General features: G+C 43.2%; 1 protein-coding gene across 1 annotated transcript in view; it reads left to right on the top strand.

Annotated features, from left to right (window-relative positions):
- Positions 1 to 22423, top strand: part of LOC130277511 (protein-glutamine gamma-glutamyltransferase 5-like) — a 108311-nt gene that overhangs the window by 43954 nt on the left and 41934 nt on the right. The window contains exons 3-6 of the mRNA XM_056528189.1: positions 5723 to 5899; positions 11317 to 11559; positions 13523 to 13641; positions 21535 to 21663. Of these exons, the coding sequence (XP_056384164.1) occupies positions 5723 to 5899; positions 11317 to 11559; positions 13523 to 13641; positions 21535 to 21663 (668 nt within the window). The remainder of the gene's footprint in view (positions 1 to 5722; positions 5900 to 11316; positions 11560 to 13522; positions 13642 to 21534; positions 21664 to 22423) is intronic.

Below are 22423 nucleotides of genomic sequence, written 5' to 3'. Positions count from 1 at the left end.
CCTTCAAAATATTTTTTCTTTTTTTTTTCTTAGTACAAGTCCACAAAGATTCTATTATCTGCTTGAGGACTGGTTTTTCATCTTTCTTTGTAAAAAGTAAAGTATAGTGAAAGTGTACCTGTCATTAACAAAAGCTTTTTATATATTTTTTTATTACTAATTCATAAGTTATAGGCTAAAAATTATTTTTTATAATCTGTTTCTATTTTCTAATTGTAATTCTTTGTTTCATTACTATGGGGGCAGCCATCTTGGTTCAGATGTTTTTAAAACATTCAGAGATATGCTTTACAGTAGCCTTGTGGACACAGATAAAATACACTGGAGGGGACTCTATTCATTTCTCTGGAAGATTTTTCTAGGCATGATCTGTGACCTGTACATAGGTCATTATGCAGGGAAGGGGTGAAGCTAATCTCATCACCTACTGTGAATGATCTGATCCTACACTATCTACTGGAGTCACCTTTTATTGTAGTCCTTCCTGTGATGATAAGGAGGATACTGCTGAGAAGTTTTCTCTACAGAACAGAAAGTTTCTTGATTGGGGGGTCTCAAATGCCCCTGTTTGAATGGAGCCAAGGCCTACATTAGGGAACCGTTTAGCACAATTCCAATTACACCTGCTTCTTCTGGGAAGACACAGCACTCTTTTCTATTCTCTTCCAAACCTCATAGAACAAAGGAAATACAGACCCCACTATTAAACCTTGCCATATAATTGTTTTATAACAAAGTTCATTAGATGAGGTATATACTGCAGTAACATGTAAAAAAGCACTTATATGCATTCCTCATTACTGAAGGCAATTTGGGTTCTACATTACCCTGTGTGAACACTGTCACTAACATCACTAGACACGTCACTCAAGTCTGCACATAACACAATGATCATCATCTGCACTTAATTTGCTGTCAAAGCGTATTTTTCTTGCAATCACTGTATCCTATTGCAAATAATAAAAGAAACCCAACAACATTCTTAGAATGCTTCTGCAACACATGACTTGTCATGGTTTTATTCTGGGTAAAACATGAATATACAGTACATATTTATGAATAAATGCAAACCAGCACCTACCTCTGAGGAATGATCCCTCCTGGTGCAAGGCCAACAGTAAGGCCAGGTTCACACTAAGGAATTTCCGAGCAGGATTCCATTTTGAAATTGTGCACAGAAATTCCGATGCAGCTGAGTCCCATTCCTAACAATGGGATTTCGCTGCACAGTGCACACTGCAGAATTTTAGCGGCGGATATTCCACCACTGAAATTCCGCAACCAAATGAATGGACTTAGCCATTTTTTAGGTGGAATCTCCTTTGCAAACATTGCTTTCTATGGGTATGGCAATTTCCACATGGACATTTCAGATGGCACTGACCGCAACTGGAATCTTTGTAGTGTGAACCCAGCCTAATCCTTCACAGTTCTTTAAAACTTAATCTTTATTACCATCCATATAAAAGCATAGAAGTCCACACAACACTGTTAGATCTAACAGCATTGTGTGTACTTCAGTGATTTACTATAGAAGGTAATAAAGATTAGATTTTAAAGAACTCTACTCTACTAGACCTTTCATTACTGTGAAGGAAAACATGCATATAGTTACCTAGAGTTCTTAAGTTTGGAAAAAGACCCGAGCCCATCCCTTTATCCCTATTGTGTTGATTCAGAAGAAGGAAAAAAAAATAACCTTTACGAGGCTAATGCCAATTGCCCCAAACCAAGGAGAAAAAAAATATACTTCTTGACTGAAACATCTATTTTCCTCCAAAGTACCCCTTTAAGTTAGTTGGTGACTCACTATATTGCACGTGCATGTTGCATTACATTCTTCATTCTACTGGCATAAAAATGCCCCAGTATGTGTGTATATATAAATATAGGGAAGTGGAGCTCACAAACACACAACACAAGGTTAACTGTGACCCTCTCACCCAAGAGGGAAAAAGTATTTGTAGAAATGTATGGGAAATGTATGGGAAAAAAATTCACAGTCCTCAGTGTTAAATGATGGATATCAATGCAAGAGTATGGTATAAAAAAGGAAAATATTTATTTACTCTCCTATAAAATTCAATCACCTAGATAAGCATATAATATAGTTTACGCAGGGCCCTTGCGTAATAAAACAATGTAACAATATAACATAAAATATAAAAAATGTACATTCAAGGTGTCCACACGGGATATGTGAATATAATGTGTCCACCTAAAAGAGAAAATTGCACCTAAAAGGAAATAGTACCTAAAAGGAAAACAGCTGGAGTAGTCCACCTAAGAGTAAATGTCTCAAGTCTATGAAACAAATTTTCTGAAACAAAGTTTCTCAATGGAAAATAGCAGGTTGTATGAAACAGAGTTTTCCAATTGCAATAACAGGTAGTGTCCGTAGCAAGTTACAGATCAGCAGGAGTTGTTATAATATCAAGTTGTCAGGAGTTGTTACAGTATTCAGTCCTGTATTGATAACATTAAATTGGAGGAACCACACCAGTGACCACTATTCCACTCTTTGTATAGATGGAGAGAGAACCACAAGTCTATAGACAAGAACGATACAGTCTTGGCACTATGTGCCACTCACCACTCAACGTCGGAGTTGCAGATCTTGTAACGGAGCTCTAACCGGCAGTAGTTGGTTTGCAAACAGCCGCAGGGCTCCCGGAGTATCACGGCTCCCGGCGTCTCTGATGTACCTCGCGGCTATGCGCTGGAGAGCTTCCGGAAGCTGCAGTAAGCTGATTGCAGGTCAGCTGACCGGGACGTGACGTCCGATGGGGGAGTAATCGTTCTGTCAGATGGAAGCGGCTTGTGGTAAGCGATGGTGGTCTCCAATAGCAACAGTCCTCAATAGTGGAGTGCTGGAACTGGTGGGAAGGTGTAACTTTCTTTCTGGCCGATATTCTAATAGAGTCGCTAGCAAGAATAGTAATAAACTCTAGGCGTTCCAATTAAGGCGACCAGCATGAAAATGCACAATGTGAACAATGTTCAAATCATTAGCTGCGGCAAATAAGTGTCACCAAACGCGTTTCGGGGTATTAGAGATAAAGTCAGAACCCCTTCCTCAGTGGTGCATAAATGAAGGTCTAACATGGCATACATTTTATATCCTCCTTAATTGGTCAGATTTACATTTGCAGAGGTAATTCCCAATAAATTGTAGGGATTCGGGAGAGAAGTAAAAGGAGGAAAAAAGGATTATCCATAGGTCATTCCTATGTGAAACTTAAGAGGTGTGAACATCACCCTAAAATGTACAATATATTAGAAATTTTTACCATACCTCATCAATATGTTAATAAATAAAATAGAATTAGATAAATGAATAAATTAAAATGAATAAAAAATAAAATAAAAAATAAAAATCATAATGAAGAATAGGTAAAAAACTGATGGATTGATAGATACAGGTGAGAAGAAAATCTGTTTTTCACCTATTCTTCATTATTATTTTGATTTTTAATTTTTATTCATTTTTATTTTTATCTATTTTTCAATAGTTTTCCTTCTTTATTCCTTTATCTAATTCTATTTTATTTATTAACATATTGATGAGGTATGATAAAAATGTCTAATATATTGTACATTTTAGGGTGATGTTCACAGCTCTTACGTTTCACATAGGAATGACCTATGGATAATCCTTTTTTCCTCCTTTTACTTCTCTCCCGAATCCCTACCATTTTTTGGGAATTACCTATGCAAATGTAAATCTGATCAATTAAGGAGGATATAAAATGTATGCCATGTTAGACCTTCATTTATGCACCACTGAGGAAGGGGTTCTGACTTTATCTCTAATACCCCGAAACGCGTTTGGTGACACTTATTTGCTGCAGCTACTGATTTGAACATTGTTCACATTGTGCATTTTCATGCTGGTCGCCTTAATTGGAACGCCTAGAGTTTATTACTATTCTTGCTAGCGACTCTATTAGAATATTGGCCAGAAAGAAAGTTAAACAATTACTCACCCATCGGACGGCACGTCCCGGTCAGCTGACCTGCAATCAGCTGACTGCAGCTTCCGGAAGCTCTCCAGCGCATAGCCGCGAGGTACATCGGAGACGCGCAGCTGTTTGCAAACCAACTACTGCCGGTTAGAGCTCCGTTACAAGATCTGCAACTCCGACGTTGAGTGGTGAGTGGCACATAGTGCCAAGACTGTATCGTTCTTGTCTATAGACTTGTGGTTCTCTCTCCATCTATACAGCGAGTGGAATAGTGGTCACTGGTGTGGTTCCTCCAATTTAATGTTATCAATACAGGACTGAATACTGTAACAACTCCTGACAACTTGATATTATAACAACTCCTGCTAATCTGTAACTTGCTACGGACACTACCTGTTATTGCAATTGGAAAACTCTGTTTCATACAACCTGCTATTTTCCATTGAGAAACTTTGTTTCAGAAAATTTGTTTCACAGACTTGAGACATTTACTCTTAGGTGGACTACTCCAGCTGTTTTCCTTTTAGGTACTATTTCCTTTTAGGTGCAATTTTCTCTTTTAGGTGGACACATTATATTCACATATCCCGTGTGGACACCTTGAATGCACATTTTTTATATTTTATGTTATATTGTTACATTGTTTTATTACGCAAGGGCCCTGCGTAAACTATATTATATGCTTATCTAGGTGATTGAATTTTATAGGAGAGTAAATAAATATTTTCCTTTTTTATACCATACTCTTGCATTGATATCCATCATTTCACACTGAGGACTATGAATTTTTTTCCCATACATTTCTACAAATACTTTTTCCCTCTTGGGTTAGAGGGTCACAGTTAACCTCGTGTTGTGTGTTTGTGAGCTCCACTTCGCTATATTTATATTGCATTTTTCTCTTCACCCGAGTGAGGTGCTCCACCACTATGATGGACATCTGGTGCAACATTTAACCAAAAATGGGACAATACACTGAAAGAACAATCAAAAGTTCTAGTTAGATTATTTATAGAAAGAAGGCAGGAATTGATTCAAGAATTAGATACTATCTTTGAAACCATTAAGCAGTAACTAGTAGGTTTTGAAAAAAATGAATATTTTTTAAAACAACAGGAGTTAATTTGTAGACAATTAGACAGACTGGAATCAGAAATAATGAGGAGATAAACAAAAAAACTAAATTGGCAAAAAACAAAATACTCAACTAACAAAATAGAAACTCAACGAGACGGTCACATTCAAACCCTCCCCCCCTCCAGATAAACCCTCCCCCCGAGAGTAATTTTTTAGGGGATGGTCAAAGTCACAAATATACTTCACAGAGAAACTACAAGTACAGGAAAGACAGTTATCAACCATACCATCAGTTACCCAAATATCAGCAACATCCACGCTATTTCTACCCTCCACGTCACCCGAATTCTTATTCCCCATACAGACATTCACAAAGAAATCCACATCACTCACCACATCTAGGTGATTGAATTTTATAGGAGAGTAAATAAATATTTTCCATTTTTATACCATACTCTTGCATTGATATCCATGTGTGTATGTATGTCTGATTTATCGAAATGTAATACTGTAAAAAAAATAAAAATAAAAAAAAACTGTTAACCTTTTATTGCCAGCTTCTATTTGCAATTACGTGTACAGAAATGCATAATGCATAACATCTATCAAGTCTGGTATAGCATCAAGTTTATATATATTTGCATTTAAAATGAAGGTTAATGTTCTGGATTCCTTTTCAGCTCGCCAACAGTTTGACTTATGTATCAAAGACAATAACAAAAATCACCAGACAGATGAAATCACCACTAAGCGTCTAATAGTCAGACGGGGACAAGATTTCAAAGTCTATCTGCAAAAGTCAACAAATGGCGGTGTGCAATTGAAAAAAGAAAATATAACTTTTGTGATTGAAAGCGGTAAGTCATTGAGCAAAAATATGAGGAACTTAAATGTAACACAGTCTTTATGTTAAACCTGCCTTGAAGAGTAATGTTTCTGCTTCTGGTGTACAAAATCTTATGGGCAAAGCAATGTTTTATGGAAAGAAAAGTATACAGACTATCTCTCCAGTAGGTGGCACTAGAGAGCTGGTGTGACGGGACCAGAGGCCTCAATCTCCAACCGAACTAGACCACTCAAAGGGAAAGATAATAGACCATATTAGGGGCCCTTAGGTAATTTATCTGGGTGGATCCACATTTTTCACATCTTGAAATGTGAATTATAGCACCACAAGTTCCTTCATTACAAATAATTAAGCTTTAATTTGAAATGTGGTGGTCAAATCTATATATATAAAAAGAGAAGACCTGACTCACGGACTCATCAACGTCCAGCCTAAACCCTTGGACCTAGAAAGCTGAATTTTTTCACAGGTGTTGTTTTAAAGGCGTAGACAAGGAATAAGAAAGGATTTTTTTTCGAAATTCAACCCTGAAGGGGGTGAAAAAGGGGTTGAAAGTTGGCATGGAATTTCGTCATTTTTGAAGCCAGAAGCTTGAAACTTTGTTTTTAGGCTAACAATTAGAGATAAAGAAACACGTGTTTTAACATTTTCCAAAATTCCACCCATGAAGGGGTGAAACGGGGGTTCAAAGTTTGTATGAATTAAGATTAGGTCAATTTTTTAATAAAAAAATTAGCACCCTTACTCTTAACCCCTTAAGGACAATGGACGTAATCCTACTCCCCCATTTCCGTGTCCTTAAAGGAGTACTCTAGTGCAGAGTATTCCTGCTCCGTCCTGCCCGGGCTGCAAAATAAATGAAAATGAACCATCACTCACCTCCCTGGGTTCCCGCGGAGCGCCACTACAGCTGTTTGGTCCTCCGGTGCATCTCCTTCATAATTCGGGTGTAACGAAGCGTCACATGGCGCTCAGCCTATCGCCAGCCGCCGCGATGTTCAGCCTCGGCCGGCGATAGGCTGAGCGCCATGTGACGCTTCGTTACACCCGGAAGTGTGAAGAGGATGGACCGGAGGACCGATCAGCTGTAGTGGCGCTCCGCGGGAACCCAGGGAGGTGAGTGATGGTTCATTTTCATTTATTTTGAAGTCCGGGCAGGACGGAGCAGGAATACTCTGCACTAGAGTACTCCTTTAAGGACCGAGGACGTAGGAGTACGTCCTGTCCATTCCCGGCCCCCCGCAGCCAGCTGGAGCGGAGCCGGTGCCCGATACCTGCTGATATCGATCAGCAGGCATCGCGGCATATCGCCCAGGGGGGTCATGACCCCCATGTTGGCGATGGCCGCAGATCGCTGAACAATTCAGCCCTGCGATCTGCGGCGGATTCCGGGTCAATCGGGTCTCCAGTGACCCGGAATTACTGGCTTATCTCTGGCTTGTCTCTGACGGCCCCGAACAGCCATAGCCAGCAGGGGTGAGGTGACACTGCTGCCACCTCACGATCGCCCTGCTGCGGGTGTCACTCCCGCCAACCGATCCGCCCGTGATCGGGTGTGGGAAGAGGACCCCGGAAGCTGGGGACCCCGATCCCCGGCGTCCCTGTTGGGATCGGGGCCCCAGGAGCGGCGGCGGCGAGGGACTGACCTGAAGTGGCGTGGATCAGCAGTTAGGTGAGTAACAGTCTCCTGCTGTTGTTTAGCAACAGCTCCCAGCATGCAAAAAGGGCATGCTGGGAGCTGTAGTTATGCAACAGCAGGAGGCAGATCCCTTATGGGCATGCTGGGACTTATAGTTTTGCAACAGCTGGAGGCAAATTTTTCTATGGAAAAGTGTACCTTCAGCTGTTGTATAACTACAACTCCCAGCTTGCACATTCAGCTAAAGTGCATGCTGGGAGTTGTAGTGGTGCATCTGCTGGTTGCATAACTACAACTCCCAGCATGCCCGTTGGCTGTCGGTGACTGCTGAGAGTTGTAGTTTTGCAACAGCTGAAGGCACACTGGTTGTGAAACACTGAGTTAAGTAGCAAACCAGTGTGTCTCCGGCTGTTGCATAACTACAATCCCCAACCAAAGTAGTATGCTTCCAGCTGTTGCATAACTACAAGTCCCAGCATGCCCTTCCACTGTCTGTACATGCTGGGGGTTGTAGCTTTTGCAACAGCTGAAGGCACACTGGTTGCAAAACACTTAGTTTGTTACTAAAATCGGTGTTTCACAACCAGTGTACCTCCAGCTGTTGCAAAGCTACAACTCCCAGCATGCACTGATAGACCGTACATGCTGGGAGTTGTAGTTTTGCAACAGCTGGATGTTTCTCCTCCCCCCCCCCCAATGTGAATGTACAGGGTACACTCACATGGGCAGAGGTTTACAGTAAGTATCCGGCTGCAAGTTTGAGCTGCGGCAAATTTTCTGCCGCAGCTCAAACTGCCAGCGAGAAACTACTGTGAACCCCCGCCCGTGTGACTGTACCCTAAAAACACTACACTACACTACACTAACACACAATAAAAGAAGTAAAAAACACTACATATACACATACCCCTACACAGCTCCCCTCCCATCCCCAATAAAATGACAAACGTCTGGTACGCCACTGTTTCCAAATCGGAGCCTCCAGCTGTTGCAAAACAACTACTCCCAGTATTGTCAGATAGCCACTGACTGTCCAGGCATGCTGGGAGTTTTACAACAGCTAGAGGCACCCTGTTTGGGAATCACTGGCGTAGAATACCCCTATGTCCACCCCTATGCAAGTACCTAATTTAGGCCTCAAATGCACATGGCGCTCTTTCGCTTTGGAGCCCTGTCGTATTTCAAGGCAATAGTTTAGGGTCACATATGGGGTATCGCCGTACTCGGGAGAAATTGTGTTACAAATTTTGGGGGGGTATTTTCTGCTATTACCCTTTTTAAAAATGTAAAATTTTTGGGAAACTAAGCATTTTAGGTAAAAAAAAAATTTTTTTTTTACATATGCAAAAGTCATGAAACACCTGTGGGGTATTAAGGTTTACATTACCCCTTGTTACGTTCCCAGAGGGGTCTACTTTCCAAAATGGTATGCCATGTGTTTTTTTTTTTTGCTGTTCTGGCACCATAGGGGCTTCCTAAATGCGGCATGCCCCCAGAGCAAAATTTGCTTTCAAAAAGCCAAATGTGACTCCTTTTCTTCTGAGACCTGTAGTGCGCCAGCAGAGCACTTTTCACCCCCATATGGGGTGTTTTCTGAATCGGGAGAATTTTGGCTTCAAATTTTGGGGGGTAATTTCTGCTGTTACCCTTTTTAAAAATGTAAAATTTTGGGGAAACCAAGCATTTTAGGTAAAAAAAATGTTGTTTTTTTTTTTACATATGCAAAAGTTGTGAATCATCTGTGAGGTATTAAGGTTCACTTAACCCCTTGTTATGTTCCCTGAGGGGTCTAGTTTCCAAAATGGTATGCCATGTGTTTTTTTTTTTTTTTGCTGTTCTGGCACCATAGGGGTTTCCTAAAGGTAACATGCCCCCTAAAAACCATTTGTCGCTCCTTCCCTTCTGAGCCCTCTACTGCGCCTGCCAAACAATGTACATAGACATATGAGGTATGTCCTTACTCGAGAGAAATTGGGTTTCAAATACAAGTAAGCCCCTTACCCCTTGTAAAAATTCAAAAATTGGGTCTACAAGAACATGCGAGTGTAAAAAATGAAGATTGTGAATTTTCTCCTTCACTTTGCTGCTATTCCTGTGAAACACGTAAAGGGTTAAAACACTTACTGAATGTCATTTTGAATACTTTTGGGGGTGCAGTTTTTATAATGGGGTCATTTGTGGGGTATTTCTAAGATGAAGACCCTTCAAATCCACTTCAAAACTGAACTTGTCCCTGAAAAATAGTGACTTTGAAAATTTTGTGAAAAATGTAAAAATTGCTGCTGAACTTTGAAGCCCTCTGGTGTCTTCCAAAAGTAAAAACTCATAAATGTTATGATGCAAACATAAAGTAGACATATTGTATATGTGAACCAAAAATTTTTTTATTTTGAATATCCATTTTCCTTACAAGCAGAGTGCTTCAAAGTTAGAAAAATGCAAAAATGTTTTCATTAAATTTGGGGATTTTTCACCAAGAAATGATGCAAGGTACCACAAAAATTTACCACTATGTTAAAGTAGAATATGTCACGAAAAAACAGTCTTAGAATCAGAATGATAAGTAAAAGCATTCCAGAGTTATTAATGTTTAAAGTGACATTGGTCAGAATTGAAAAAAATGCTCTGGTCCTTAAGGTGTAAAATGGCCTGGTCCTTAATGGGTTAAATAAAAACAACGTCTGTCTGTATCTGTATTTACATAATAATAATCCTCCGAAAAATCAATCAAAACAAAAAAAATTTGCACATTCTGCACCCGGACAGTATATGAGAAGCGCGAGAAGGCGGGTTCCCCCTTTTTGTTTCTTTATTCTGACTATAATTTACCTTTGGTTTGGCATCTATCACAATTAATGTAGAATTGTTAAAAATAGATTGGACTATGGTGCACCACAACTTCAAGAATCAGAGGACTAACAAAAAACTAACATTGTGGTAAATAATTCTTGCAGCTAGAAAGGAGAATCGTACAATGCAGGTTCCTCTAAAGGCATTTCCTTTCAGCAATCCAAAGGCCCTGCGCGCAGACTCGGTAGAAGTCCTCAAAGGATGTCGATCTCCAATTCCATGGAACAGCAGATGTAATGTTTGTTAGATTTCGGGTTGTTTGGATGCGCGTAGACTTTACCCAGAGCGGCCTCATTGCTATAGGATTGTACAAAGTAGATCTATGTTACCCCAAATTTAACGCGTGAGAAGACGAGGGCAAAAGCTAGTACCTTACAATTGAATACTGAGCTGTAGCACGAGGAAAGTGTCTGGTAGGCAGTCACTCCAGCTTTACCTTATCTGGCTTAGTTTGATTGACAGGTCCCTCCCTTATAAACAAAATTAGAAAGGCCTTTCAATGAATCCGAGCCTGGCGGAGGGAAGCAAGAGAGACCACCTTTTAGACACTTCCCCAGTTCTAGAGCTTGGCTTTAATCCTTGTCTACTGTCAAACTCCCTTTGAAAGCTGCTACTGAATGGAATCTTTCGTTTATAAGCTATATGGATTCACATGACCTCTGGCACAACATAAAGGCATAAATCACTTGGAGGAAAAGCAGAAGTTCTTGCCTTGTGTATGAAGGTATGCTGCTTAGGCATGCGAACACTCAGTTTTTCTTGCAATCACTATATCACATTGCAGATAATGAATGAAACCCAGCACACTTCTAGAACACCTACAATGCTTTTTCAACAAATGCATTCTTATGGTTTTATTCTGGGTAAAATGTATCGATACAAGCTCCTTCAAAATGAATAACTAAAATGGATTTTTTTTAAATATTTTTTTCTTTTAGGAACCCCAAAACTCAGACAATATGGAAAGACGAAAGCCTTTGGCTTATCAAGCATTAACATTAAGACCGACTGGAATGCATCAGTTGTCCGTGAAGACCAGGCCTTCTTAGAAGTAAAAATCTGCTCTCCAGCAGATGGAGTCATTGGACTTCACACCTTAAATCTACATATATCTGATGTTCGACAAACGATAACCTATTGTCTTGGGGAATTAGTAATCCTTTTTAATGCTTGGTGTCCAGGTATTAGCTATAAGTATATTTGTGCTAGCCATTGGGATTCATAAATATTCTGAGATTTCCATATATCTGGCATACAGTTTGGCACCAGGCCAGAGAACAAGAAAGAGTCAATACAATTTAAGGACATAAATGACCCTTCTGAAGATTCTCACTCACACGCTTAACCCATAGAGGACAGACTCTAAACCTGATATTTAGTTGCTAGGGAGTGAATCTTAGCTATATAGTTACAATAGCGAGTATCAGCAATCACTGGTTTTAATTGTGTTTTTACACAGCATTTTATTATATCACAATAAAAGTGAAGTTTTAGGGGAGGGAATGTATAAGAGTTTTTTTTTTTTTTTTTACCCCTGGCTGCACCCTGTGGGTTTAGTTATTAGTTGGTATGGGCCTTAGCCCACCTTTCACAGTCGTTTCCTTTAGTGCTAATATAAAACAAATAACACATACAGTAAATACACATAGGGAGGGAGGACAGGTATCCCGAAGACAGTTTCATAACTCCTTCCACTTAAAGCAAAGCTACTAACTATATACCACTGTAAAGGCAAGACTGTAGGGACTATAGGTCCCCATTTTTAAAGTTATGTCCATTTTGCTCAGAGCCCCGGGGGAATGTAAAACGCACACTGGTAGTATGGTTCTATTTTGTGCACTGTATTATGAGTCAAAATGCACTCGGACATGTACATTAAGCATTAGGAGATCAATGTGGTACAGTATTAGATATTAGGTCAGTATAAACCTACACCGGCACTGTTATTGTTGCACTGGAGTGAACTCTTGTTGGCTCTTAGGATGCTCTCTGTCCCTTATGTCTCACTTTGTGCACCTGCAGGTGACACTGATGACAACGGTACTTACCATATGCCGTTCCGTGCTGTCCTTCTCCGGCAATCCTCTTCGGTATCTTCAGCTCTGGGCCCAACTTGGAGCATGGGTGGAGATTAATGACGTCACAGCTGCAGTTCCCTGCTGGGTCCCGCTGCTAGCAAACAGCAGCAGTGACATCACTAATCTCCGCCCATGATCCAAGTTGGGCCCAGAGCTGAAGATACTGAAGAGGATTGGTGGAGAACAACAGCACAGAACAGGACAAGGTAAGTACCATTGTCATGAGTGTCACCTGCACTATGTGTCTTTACCGACAGGTTAGTGCAGGTTACACTGATGACAGATTTCCTTTAAATTCAAAAGCAGGAGTGAGGAAAATGTTTACTTGGAAAATCTTCAAGACTTGGCAACTAAATACCCCCCCTCCCCTCTTCCTCCCACTACCATCTAAAACAAACAAACAAACATAAAACTAAAAGCAAAAAATCAACAACTCATTTTATGTCCATACATTGTTGTCTAGTATGGTTACCACTAAAAGGTAATGGGAAAAGTCAGGATACACACAGAGATAAATGTATGATAATCACTATACACCACAATTCATGTCAGAGATTTCTAAAGATGATAGTGCAGTTAGTTAATAACTAGTGTTGCTCGCGAATATTCGCAATTCGAATATTATTTGCGAATATCGCATATTCGCGAATTCGCGAATTTCGCGAATATAGCGCTATATATTCGTAATTACGAATATTCGTTTTTTTTTTTTTTTCTTCTTCACAGTACACATCACAGTGATCACCCCTCTCTGCTTCCAGCTTGTGAGGTGTAAAGAAGGCTGTAATACTACTATGTGAGACTGGCGCGCAAAAATTCTCATATGGGAAAATTCGCATATGCTAATTTTCGCATTATGCGAATTTTTGCGTATGTTAATTTTGTATATGTTGATTTTCGCATACACGAAAATTCACATATGCGAAAATAAAACGAGGATATAACGAATATGCGAATATTCGCGAATATATGACGAATATTCGTCAATATATTCGCGAATATTTGCGAATTCGAATATGGCCTATGCCGCGCAACACTATTAATAACACTATTTATTGTATTGTAGATGATGCCGTTTTCCTGCCAGATCAAGAAGAGAGGAAAGAATTTGTCATGAATGAGAATGGTTTTGTCTTTGTTGGCAATGCAGACTATGTCTCTAAACGTTCCTGGAACTTTGGACAGGTAAACAAAACTGTTATACACTGACACACACTAGACATCCTCTCTCAATGCATCATGGGTAGGAGAAGGTCTAATCTGTTATAAAACTCTTTGAGGTTGTTAAACCTGAAAGCATCTCTTAACCCCTTAATAATCTGAGAGTTTCAGTCCAAAATAATCAGACACTTTTTAGCGATTTTTTCATAATTTTCGCAGTATTTTTTAAAATTATTTTATTATGCATATGACTTGACTTTTTGAAAACTAAGTTTGTAAAAAAAAAAATGTAAATGGTCAAATACAAAAAAACTTTTATACGTTGCACATCTTTGCCAAAACATTTACCTTTCAAGTATACTTCATAAGAACATTTTTATAAAATGTCCTATTTATAAAATTAACATGGCTTATAAAATCATGCTGTCACGATGCCGGCTGGCAGGTAGTGGATCCTCTGTGCCAGAGAGGGATTGGCGTGGACCGTGCTAGTGGATCGGTTCTAAGTCACTACTGGTTTTCACCAGAGCCCGCCGCAAAGCGGGATGGTCTTGCTGCGGCGGTAGTGACCAGGTCGTATCCACTAGCAACGGCTCAACCTCTCTGACTGCTGAAGATAGGCGCGGTACAAGGGAGTAGACAGAAGCAAGGTCGGACGTAGCAGAAGGTCGGGGTAGGCAGCAAGGATCGTAGTCGGGGGCAACGGCAGGAGGTCTGGAACACAGGCTAGGAACACACAAGGAAACGCTTTCACTGGCACAATGGCAACAAGATCCGGCGAGGGAGTGAAGGGGAAGTGAGGTATAAATAGGGAGTGCACAGGTGAACACACTAATTGGAACCACTGCGCCAATCAGCGGCGCAGTGGCCCTTTAAATCGCAGAGACCCGGCGCGCGCGCGCCCTAGGGAGCGGGGCCGCGCGCGCCGGGACAGGACAGACGGAGAGCGAGTCAGGTACGGGAGCCGGGATGCGCATCGCGAGCGGGCGCCACCCGCATCGCGAATCGCATCCCGGCTGGAGACGGTATCGCAGCGCACCGGGTCAGTGGAGCTGCCCGGAGCGCTGCGGTAGCGAGAGAGAAGCGAGCGCTCCGGGGAGGAGCGGGGACCCGGAGCGCTCGGCGTAACAGTACCCCCCCCCTTGGGTCTCCCCCTCTTCTTAGAGCCTGAGAACCTGAGGAGCAGACTTTTGTCTAGGATGTTGTCCTCAGGTTCCCAGGATCTCTCTTCAGGTCCACAGCCCTCCCAATCCACCAAAAAGAACCTTTTTCCTCTGACCGTCTTGGAGGCCAGTATCTCTTTCACTGAGAAGACGTCAGAAGAACCGGAGACAGGAGTGGGAGAAACTAACTTGGGAGAGAAACGGTTGATGATGAGTGGTTTAAGAAGAGAGACATGAAAGGCATTAGGAATACGGAGAGAAGGAGGAAGAAGAAGTTTGTAAGAGACAGGATTAATTTGGCACAAGACTTTGAAAGGACCAAGATAGCGTGGACCCAGTTTGTAACTGGGGACACGAAAGCGGACATATTTAGCGGAGAGCCATACCTTGTCTCCGGGAGCAAAAATGGGGGGAGGTCTTCTTTTCTTATCGGCAAACTTTTTCATGCGAGATGAAGCCTGTAAAAGAGAATTTTGGGTCTCTTTCCATATGGTGGAAAGATCACGAGTCACTTCATCTACAGCGGGCAAACCAGAGGGCAAGGCAGTAGGGAGGGGGGGAAGAGGGTGACGGCCGTACACCACGAAAAATGGGGATTTGGAGGAAGATTCAGAGACTCTAAAGTTATACGAGAATTCGGCCCATGGTAGAAGATCTGCCCAATCATCCTGGCGGGAGGAAACAAAATGTCGTAAATAATCACCCAAGACCTGGTTAATTCTCTCTACTTGTCCATTGGATTGAGGATGATATGCAGAAGAAAAGTTTAATTTAATCTTGAGTTGTTTACAGAGAGCCCTCCAGAATTTTGACACGAATTGGACGCCTCTATCCGAGACTATCTGTGTGGGCAACCCGTGAAGACGAAAAATGTGTACAAAAAATTGTTTAGCCAACTGAGGCGCTGAAGGAAGACCAGGAAGAGGGATGAAATGTGCCATTTTGGAGAATCGATCAACGACCACCCAAACAACAGTGTTGCCACGGGATGGGGGTAGGTCTGTAATATAATCCATACCAATCAGAGACCAAGGCTGTTCGGGGACAGGCAGAGGATGAAGAAACCCAGCGGGCTTCTGGCGAGGAGTCTTATCCCGGGCACAGACAGTGCAGGCTCGCACAAAGTCCACGACATCCGTCTCCAGAGTCGGCCACCAATAGAAGCGAGAGATGAGTTGTACAGATTTCTTGATGCCTGCATGACCTGCGAGATGGGAGGAGTGACCCCATTTGAGGATTCCGAGGCGTTGGCGTGGAGAGACGAAGGTCTTTCCTGGAGGAGTTTGCCTGATGGAGGCTGGAGAAGTGGAAATCAGGCAGTCAGGAGGAATGATGTGTTGCGGAGAGAGTTCAACTTCCGAGGCATCCGAGGAACGAGAGAGAGCATCGGCCCTAATGTTCTTATCGGCAGGCCGAAAGTGAATTTCAAAATTAAATCGGGCAAAGAACAGAGACCGCCTGGCGAGGATTCAGCCGTTGGGCAGACTGGAGATAGGAGAGGTTCTTGTGATCGGTGTAAATAATAACTGGAAATTTTGATCCCTCCAGCAGATGCCTCCATTCCTCAAGTGCTAACTTAATGGCTAGAAGCTCTCGATCCCCGATGGAGTAGTTCCTCTCCGCCGGAGAGAAGGTCCTAGAAAAAAAACCACAAGTAACAGCATGCCCGGAAGAATTTTTTTGTAGAAGGACCGCTCCAGCTCCTACAGAGGAGGCATCAACCTCCAATAGGAAGGGTTTAGATGGGTCAGGTCTGGAGAGCACGGGAGCCGAAGAAAAGGCAGACTTGAGCCGTTTAAAGGCGTCTTCCGCTTGAGGAGGCCAAGACTTGGGATTGGCATTTTTTTTGGTTAAAGCCACGATAGGGGCCACAACGGTAGAAAAATGTGGAATAAATTGCCTGTAATAATTGGCGAACCCCAAAAAACGTTGGATAGCACGGAGTCCGGAGGGGCGTGGCCAATCTAAGACGGCAGAGAGTTTGTCTGGATCCATTTGTAGTCCCTGGCCAGAGACCAAGTATCCTAGGAAAGGAAGAGATTGGCATTCAAACAGACATTTCTCTATCTTGGCATAAAGTTGATTGTCACGAAGTCTTTGAAGAACCATACGGACATGCTGGCGGTGTTCTTCTAGATTGGCAGAAAAAATCAGGATATCGTCCAGATATACAACAACACAGGAGTATAAGAGATCACGAAAAATTTCATTAACAAAGTCTTGGAAGACGGCAGGGGCGTTGCACAGGCCAAAGGGCATGACCAGATACTCAAAGTGTCCATCTCTAGTGTTAAATGCCGTTTTCCATTCATCCCCCTCTCTGATGCGGATGAGATTATAAGCACCTCTTAAGTCCAGTTTGGTAAAGATGTGGGCACCTTGGAGGCGATCAAAGAGTTCAGAGATGAGGGGTAGGGGGTAGCGGTTCTTTACCGTGATTTTATTAAGACCGCGGTAGTCAATGCAAGGACGTAGAGAGCCATCTTTTTTGGACACAAAGAAAAATCCGGCTCCGGCAGGAGAGGAGGATTTACGGATAAAGCCCTTTTTTAAATTTTCCTGGATGTACTCAGACATAGCAAGAGTCTCTGGGGCGGACAGAGGATAAATTCTGCCCCGGGGTGGAGTAGTGCCCGGGAGGAGGTCAATAGGACAGTCATAAGGCCTGTGAGGAGGTAGAGTCTCAGCTTGTTTTTTGCAAAAAACATCCGCAAAGTCCATATAGGCCTTAGGAAGACCGGTTACAGGGGGAACCACAGAGTCACGGCAAGGGGTACTGGGAACCGGTTTTAGGCAGTCCTTGAAACAAGAGGGCCCCCAACTCTTGATCTCCCCAGTGGACCAATCCAGGGTTGGGGAATGGAGTTGAAGCCAGGGTAGTCCAAGGAGAATTTCGGAAGTGCAATTGGGGAGGACCAAAAATTCAATCTTCTCGTGATGAGGTCCGATGCACATTAGAAGGGGCTCCGTGCGGAAACGTATGGTACAGTCCAATCTTTCATTGTTTACACAATTGATGTAGAGGGGTCTGGCGAGACTGGTCACCGGGATGTTGAACCTGTTGACGAGAGAGGCCAAAATAAAATTTCCTGCAGATCCGGAATCCAAGAAGGCCATAGTAGAGAAGGAGAAGGCAGAGGCAGATATCCGCACAGGCACAGTAAGACGTGGAGAAGCAGAGTAGACATCAAGGACTGTCTCACTTTTGTGCGGAGTCAGCGTACGTCTTTCCAGGCGGGGAGGACGGATAGGACAATCCTTCAGGAAGTGTTCGGTACTGGCACAGTACAGGCAGAGATTCTCCATGCGGCGTCGTGTCCTCTCTTGAGGTGTCAGGCGAGACCGGTCGACCTGCATAGCCTCCACGGCGGGAGGCACAGGAACGGATTGCAGGGGACCAGAGGAGAGAGGAGCCGGGGAGAAAGAACGCCTTGTGCGAACAAAGTCCATATCCTGGCGGAGCTCCTGACGCCTTTCGGAAAAACGCATGTCAATGCGAGTGGCTAGATGAATGAGTTCATGTAGGTTAGCAGGGATTTCTCGTGCGGCCAGAACATCTTTAATGTTGCTGGATAGGCCTTTTTTAAAGGTCGCGCAGAGGGCCTCATTATTCCAGGATAATTCTGAAGCAAGAGTACGGAATTGTACGGCGTACTCGCCAACGGAAGAATTACCCTGGACCAGGTTCAACAGGGCAGTCTCAGCAGAAGAAGCTCGGGCAGGTTCCTCAAAGACACTTCGAATTTCCGAGAAGAAGGAGTGTATAGAGGCAGTGACGGGATCATTGCGGTCCCAGAGCGGTGTGGCCCATGACAGAGCTTTTCCAGACAGAAGGCTGACTACGAAAGCCACCTTAGACCTTTCAGTAGGAAACTGGTCCGACATCATCTCCAAGTGCAGGGAACATTGGGAAAGAAAGCCACGGCAGAATTTAGAGTCCCCATCAAATTTATCCGGCAAGGATAGTCGTAGACCAGAAGCGGCCACTCGCTGCGGAGGAGGTGCAGGAGCTGGCGGAGGAGATGATTGTTGAAGCTGTGGTAGTAGCTGCTGTAGCATCACGGTCAGTTGAGACAGCTGTTGGCCTTGTTGCGCTATCTGTTGTGACTGCTGGGCGACCACCGTGGTGAGGTCGGCGACAACTGGCAGAGGAACTTCAGCGGGATCCATGGCCGGATCTACTGTCACGATGCCGGCTGGCAGGTAGTGGATCCTCTGTGCCAGAGAGGGATTGGCGTGGACCGTGCTAGTGGATCGGTTCTAAGTCACTACTGGTTTTCACCAGAGCCCGCCGCAAAGCGGGATGGTCTTGCTGCGGCGGTAGTGACCAGGTCGTATCCACTAGCAACGGCTCAACCTCTCTGACTGCTGAAGATAGGCGCGGTACAAGGGAGTAGACAGAAGCAAGGTCGGACGTAGCAGAAGGTCGGGGCAGGCAGCAAGGATCGTAGTCGGGGGCAACGGCAGGAGGTCTGGAACACAGGCTAGGAACACACAAGGAAACGCTTTCACTGGCACAATGGCAACAAGATCCGGCGAGGGAGTGAAGGGGAAGTGAGGTATAAATAGGGAGTGCACAGGTGAACACACTAATTGGAACCACTGCGCCAATCAGCGGCGCAGTGGCCCTTTAAATCGCAGAGACCCGGCGCGCGCGCGCCCTAGGGAGCGGGGCCGCGCGCGCCGGGACAGGACAGACGGAGAGCGAGTCAGGTACGGGAGCCGGGATGCGCATCGCGAGCGGGCGCCACCCGCATCGCGAATCGCATCCCGGCTGGAGACGGTATCGCAGCGCACCGGGTCAGTGGAGCTGCCCGGAGCGCTGCGGTAGCGAGAGAGAAGCGAGCGCTCCGGGGAGGAGCGGGGACCCGGAGCGCTCGGCCTAACACATGCCTTTGTCGAAGCTGAAGCACAGGCATGGACAAAGTCCAGTAAGTGAGGATGGGCTAGCACTCCTCTGTGCTCTCTCCTGTCTGATAGGACAAAAGAGAACAGATCGGAGTCCTATCAGACAGGAGAGAGCACAGAGGAGTCCTATTAGACAGGAGAGATCACAGAGGAGTCCTATCACACAGGACAGAGCACAGAGGAGTACTATCAGACAGGAGAGAGCACAGAGGAGTACTATCAGACAGGATAGAGCACAGAGGAGTCCTATTAGACAGGAGGGAGCACAGAGGAGTCCTATTAGACAGGAGAGAGCACAGAGAAGTACTATCAGACAGGAGAGATCACAGAGGAGTACTATCAGACAGGGGAGAGCACAGAGGAGTGCTATCAGACAGGAGAGAGCACAGAGGAGTACTATCAGAAAGGAGAGAGCACAGAGGATGATTCCTATCAGACAGGAGAGAGCACAGGGTAGTCCTATCAGACAGGAGAGAGCACAGAGGAGTACTATCAGACAAGAGAGAGCACAGAGGAGTGCTGGCAAACAGGAGAGAGCACAGAGGAGTGCTGACAGACAGGAGAGAGCACAGAGGAGTCCTATCAGACAGGAGAGAGCATAGAGGAGTACTATCAGACAGGAGAGAGCACAGAGGAGTGCTGGCAGACAGGAGAGAGCACAGAGGAGTGCTGGCAGACAGGAGAGAGCACAGAGGAGTGCTGGCAGACAGGAGAGAGCACAGAGGAGTCCTATCAGACAGGAGGGAGCACAGAGGAATGCTAGCCCACCCTCACTTACTGGACTTGTTCCATGCCTGTGCTCCAGCTTGGACTAAGCCATGATTTTATAAGCCATGATTTCTATAAAAAGGAAATAAAAGTTTCTTATAGTGTATTAGAAAGGTTACTGTTTTGCCAAGACGTACAACATATAAAAAGTTTTTGTATCTGACAGTGCCCATTTAAGTATGTTCCCCATAATAAAATGACCGATGGTGAACATTCACACTTTATTTTTCTCTTTGTATTTTGCAATCTTACAATTTAACTGGGGCTCCAGTCATTAGCCAATGGCAGAACTGATCAGATTTATAACCTCTAAGGCTATGTTTACACTGCAATGTCCGCACAGAAAATCTCTGTGTGGACATTGCCCCTGAATGCGGAGCGCCAGCATAACATGCCGATGCTAGGACCGCTCTGGGGGGTATGCGCCATCCATTGACGGCAATGAATTATGTGCATAGTCCTCAGAAACAATAGACATGTCTGTTCTTTATGCGGATACCTATTTTGAATTTCTGTGGCATATTTCTGGGGTGGAAAATTCTGCTATGTGAACAGAGCAGCAGAATCCTATTGGAAAAAGCTGCTGCAGAATCTCTGTGCAGAATTCCTTAGATTTTTTTGGGTATGGGAAAAGTGCAGTTTTGCTGCCAAATAGCAAAGTTCTATAATTTGGGCACCAGGATCTACAAATTGATGTAAATAATAAAATTTTCTTCTCATGCTGACCACAGGTCACCCTTGAGTTAACTTTTAACATTCGCAACCCCTTGGGGCTCTGTATATACGCGATGTGCTCTACTAGTTCCATTAGTTCTATTTCAGTTTCATATGTATATGTTATCTTTAAAAATGGAAATTGTTACCCAAAATAGTATGATTTAATGTTGATGTTATCTATGGGTCTTGTGGACACAACAGGAATAGATCCAATAAGAATTATAGTAAGAATCTGCAACCTATTTCTCAATCACACATGATTGCTTATCATTGATCAGATTCTGCGCAGAATAATGTACAGATTTATAATGTCTAATTATATTGTTCCCTTCTTTCTATTCTCTCCACAAACCATGTAAAGTTTGAGGAGGACATAATAGACGTTTGCTTGACACTACTGGATGAAAGCCTAGAAAGCTATAAAAATGCTTTAAAGGACTATACTATGAGAAATGATCCAGTTTATGTCAGCCGAGTGCTTAGTGCAATGGTAAGCTATAACCAAAGTGAAGAAAAAAAATAAAAAATAAAAAAATATGAATTCAAAACTGGTTAAGATGGAGATGGATATGAATGTTTTTTTGTTTTTGTTTTTGTTTTTTTACAAACTTTACATAGATCAATAGTACAAGCGAATATAAGAAACTGTGTAATATATCTTACTAGACAAAAATGCTTCTTTCTCCTGTTATCAACAACTGCCCCCTCCCCCCGGCACTCAAATCTTCTTCTGTAAAAATCATCTCAACTTGTCCTGTGTCTAATAGACAAGCTATGCAAGTCTGTGGAGGGGAGAAAGAAGCTCTGCCCACCAGCTCTGGGAGAAATGCAAATTAGAAATAAAGTCTGCAGAGCAGCAATCTGCAGAAAAACATCATATACAATTTACATAATGACCAGAGATTGTCCTGTTCTTCATGTACACACGCAGAACAGCTTATCTATTACCTCAAATTACATGTGCGGTTTAGCATGTGATAATAATAGGAATATGTCATAGAAAAAGGGTAGAGACGCAGTGCTACAAAGGTTGAACAACTACACAAGAGATGGGACCCGCTAACATATTTAGTATTGCTGTAGCACTGGTACTAGTGTTGTTCACTATTGTTTCCACAATATATAGACATAGACATTCATTTAAAGAAACTTGACGTGATTTATTAGGCTTGTAAACATTGCACTTGTTTTTATTAATTTTTTATGTTACATACAGTTTTGAAAATATTTTTTTGTTGTTTAAATACCAC

This window comes from Hyla sarda, chromosome 6, assembly GCF_029499605.1.
Source record: "Hyla sarda isolate aHylSar1 chromosome 6, aHylSar1.hap1, whole genome shotgun sequence".
NCBI classification, from domain to species: Eukaryota; Metazoa; Chordata; class Amphibia; order Anura; family Hylidae; genus Hyla; species Hyla sarda.
The sequence above is the reverse complement of the archived record's forward strand: the minus strand, read 5'-3'. Positions and strand labels throughout refer to the sequence as shown.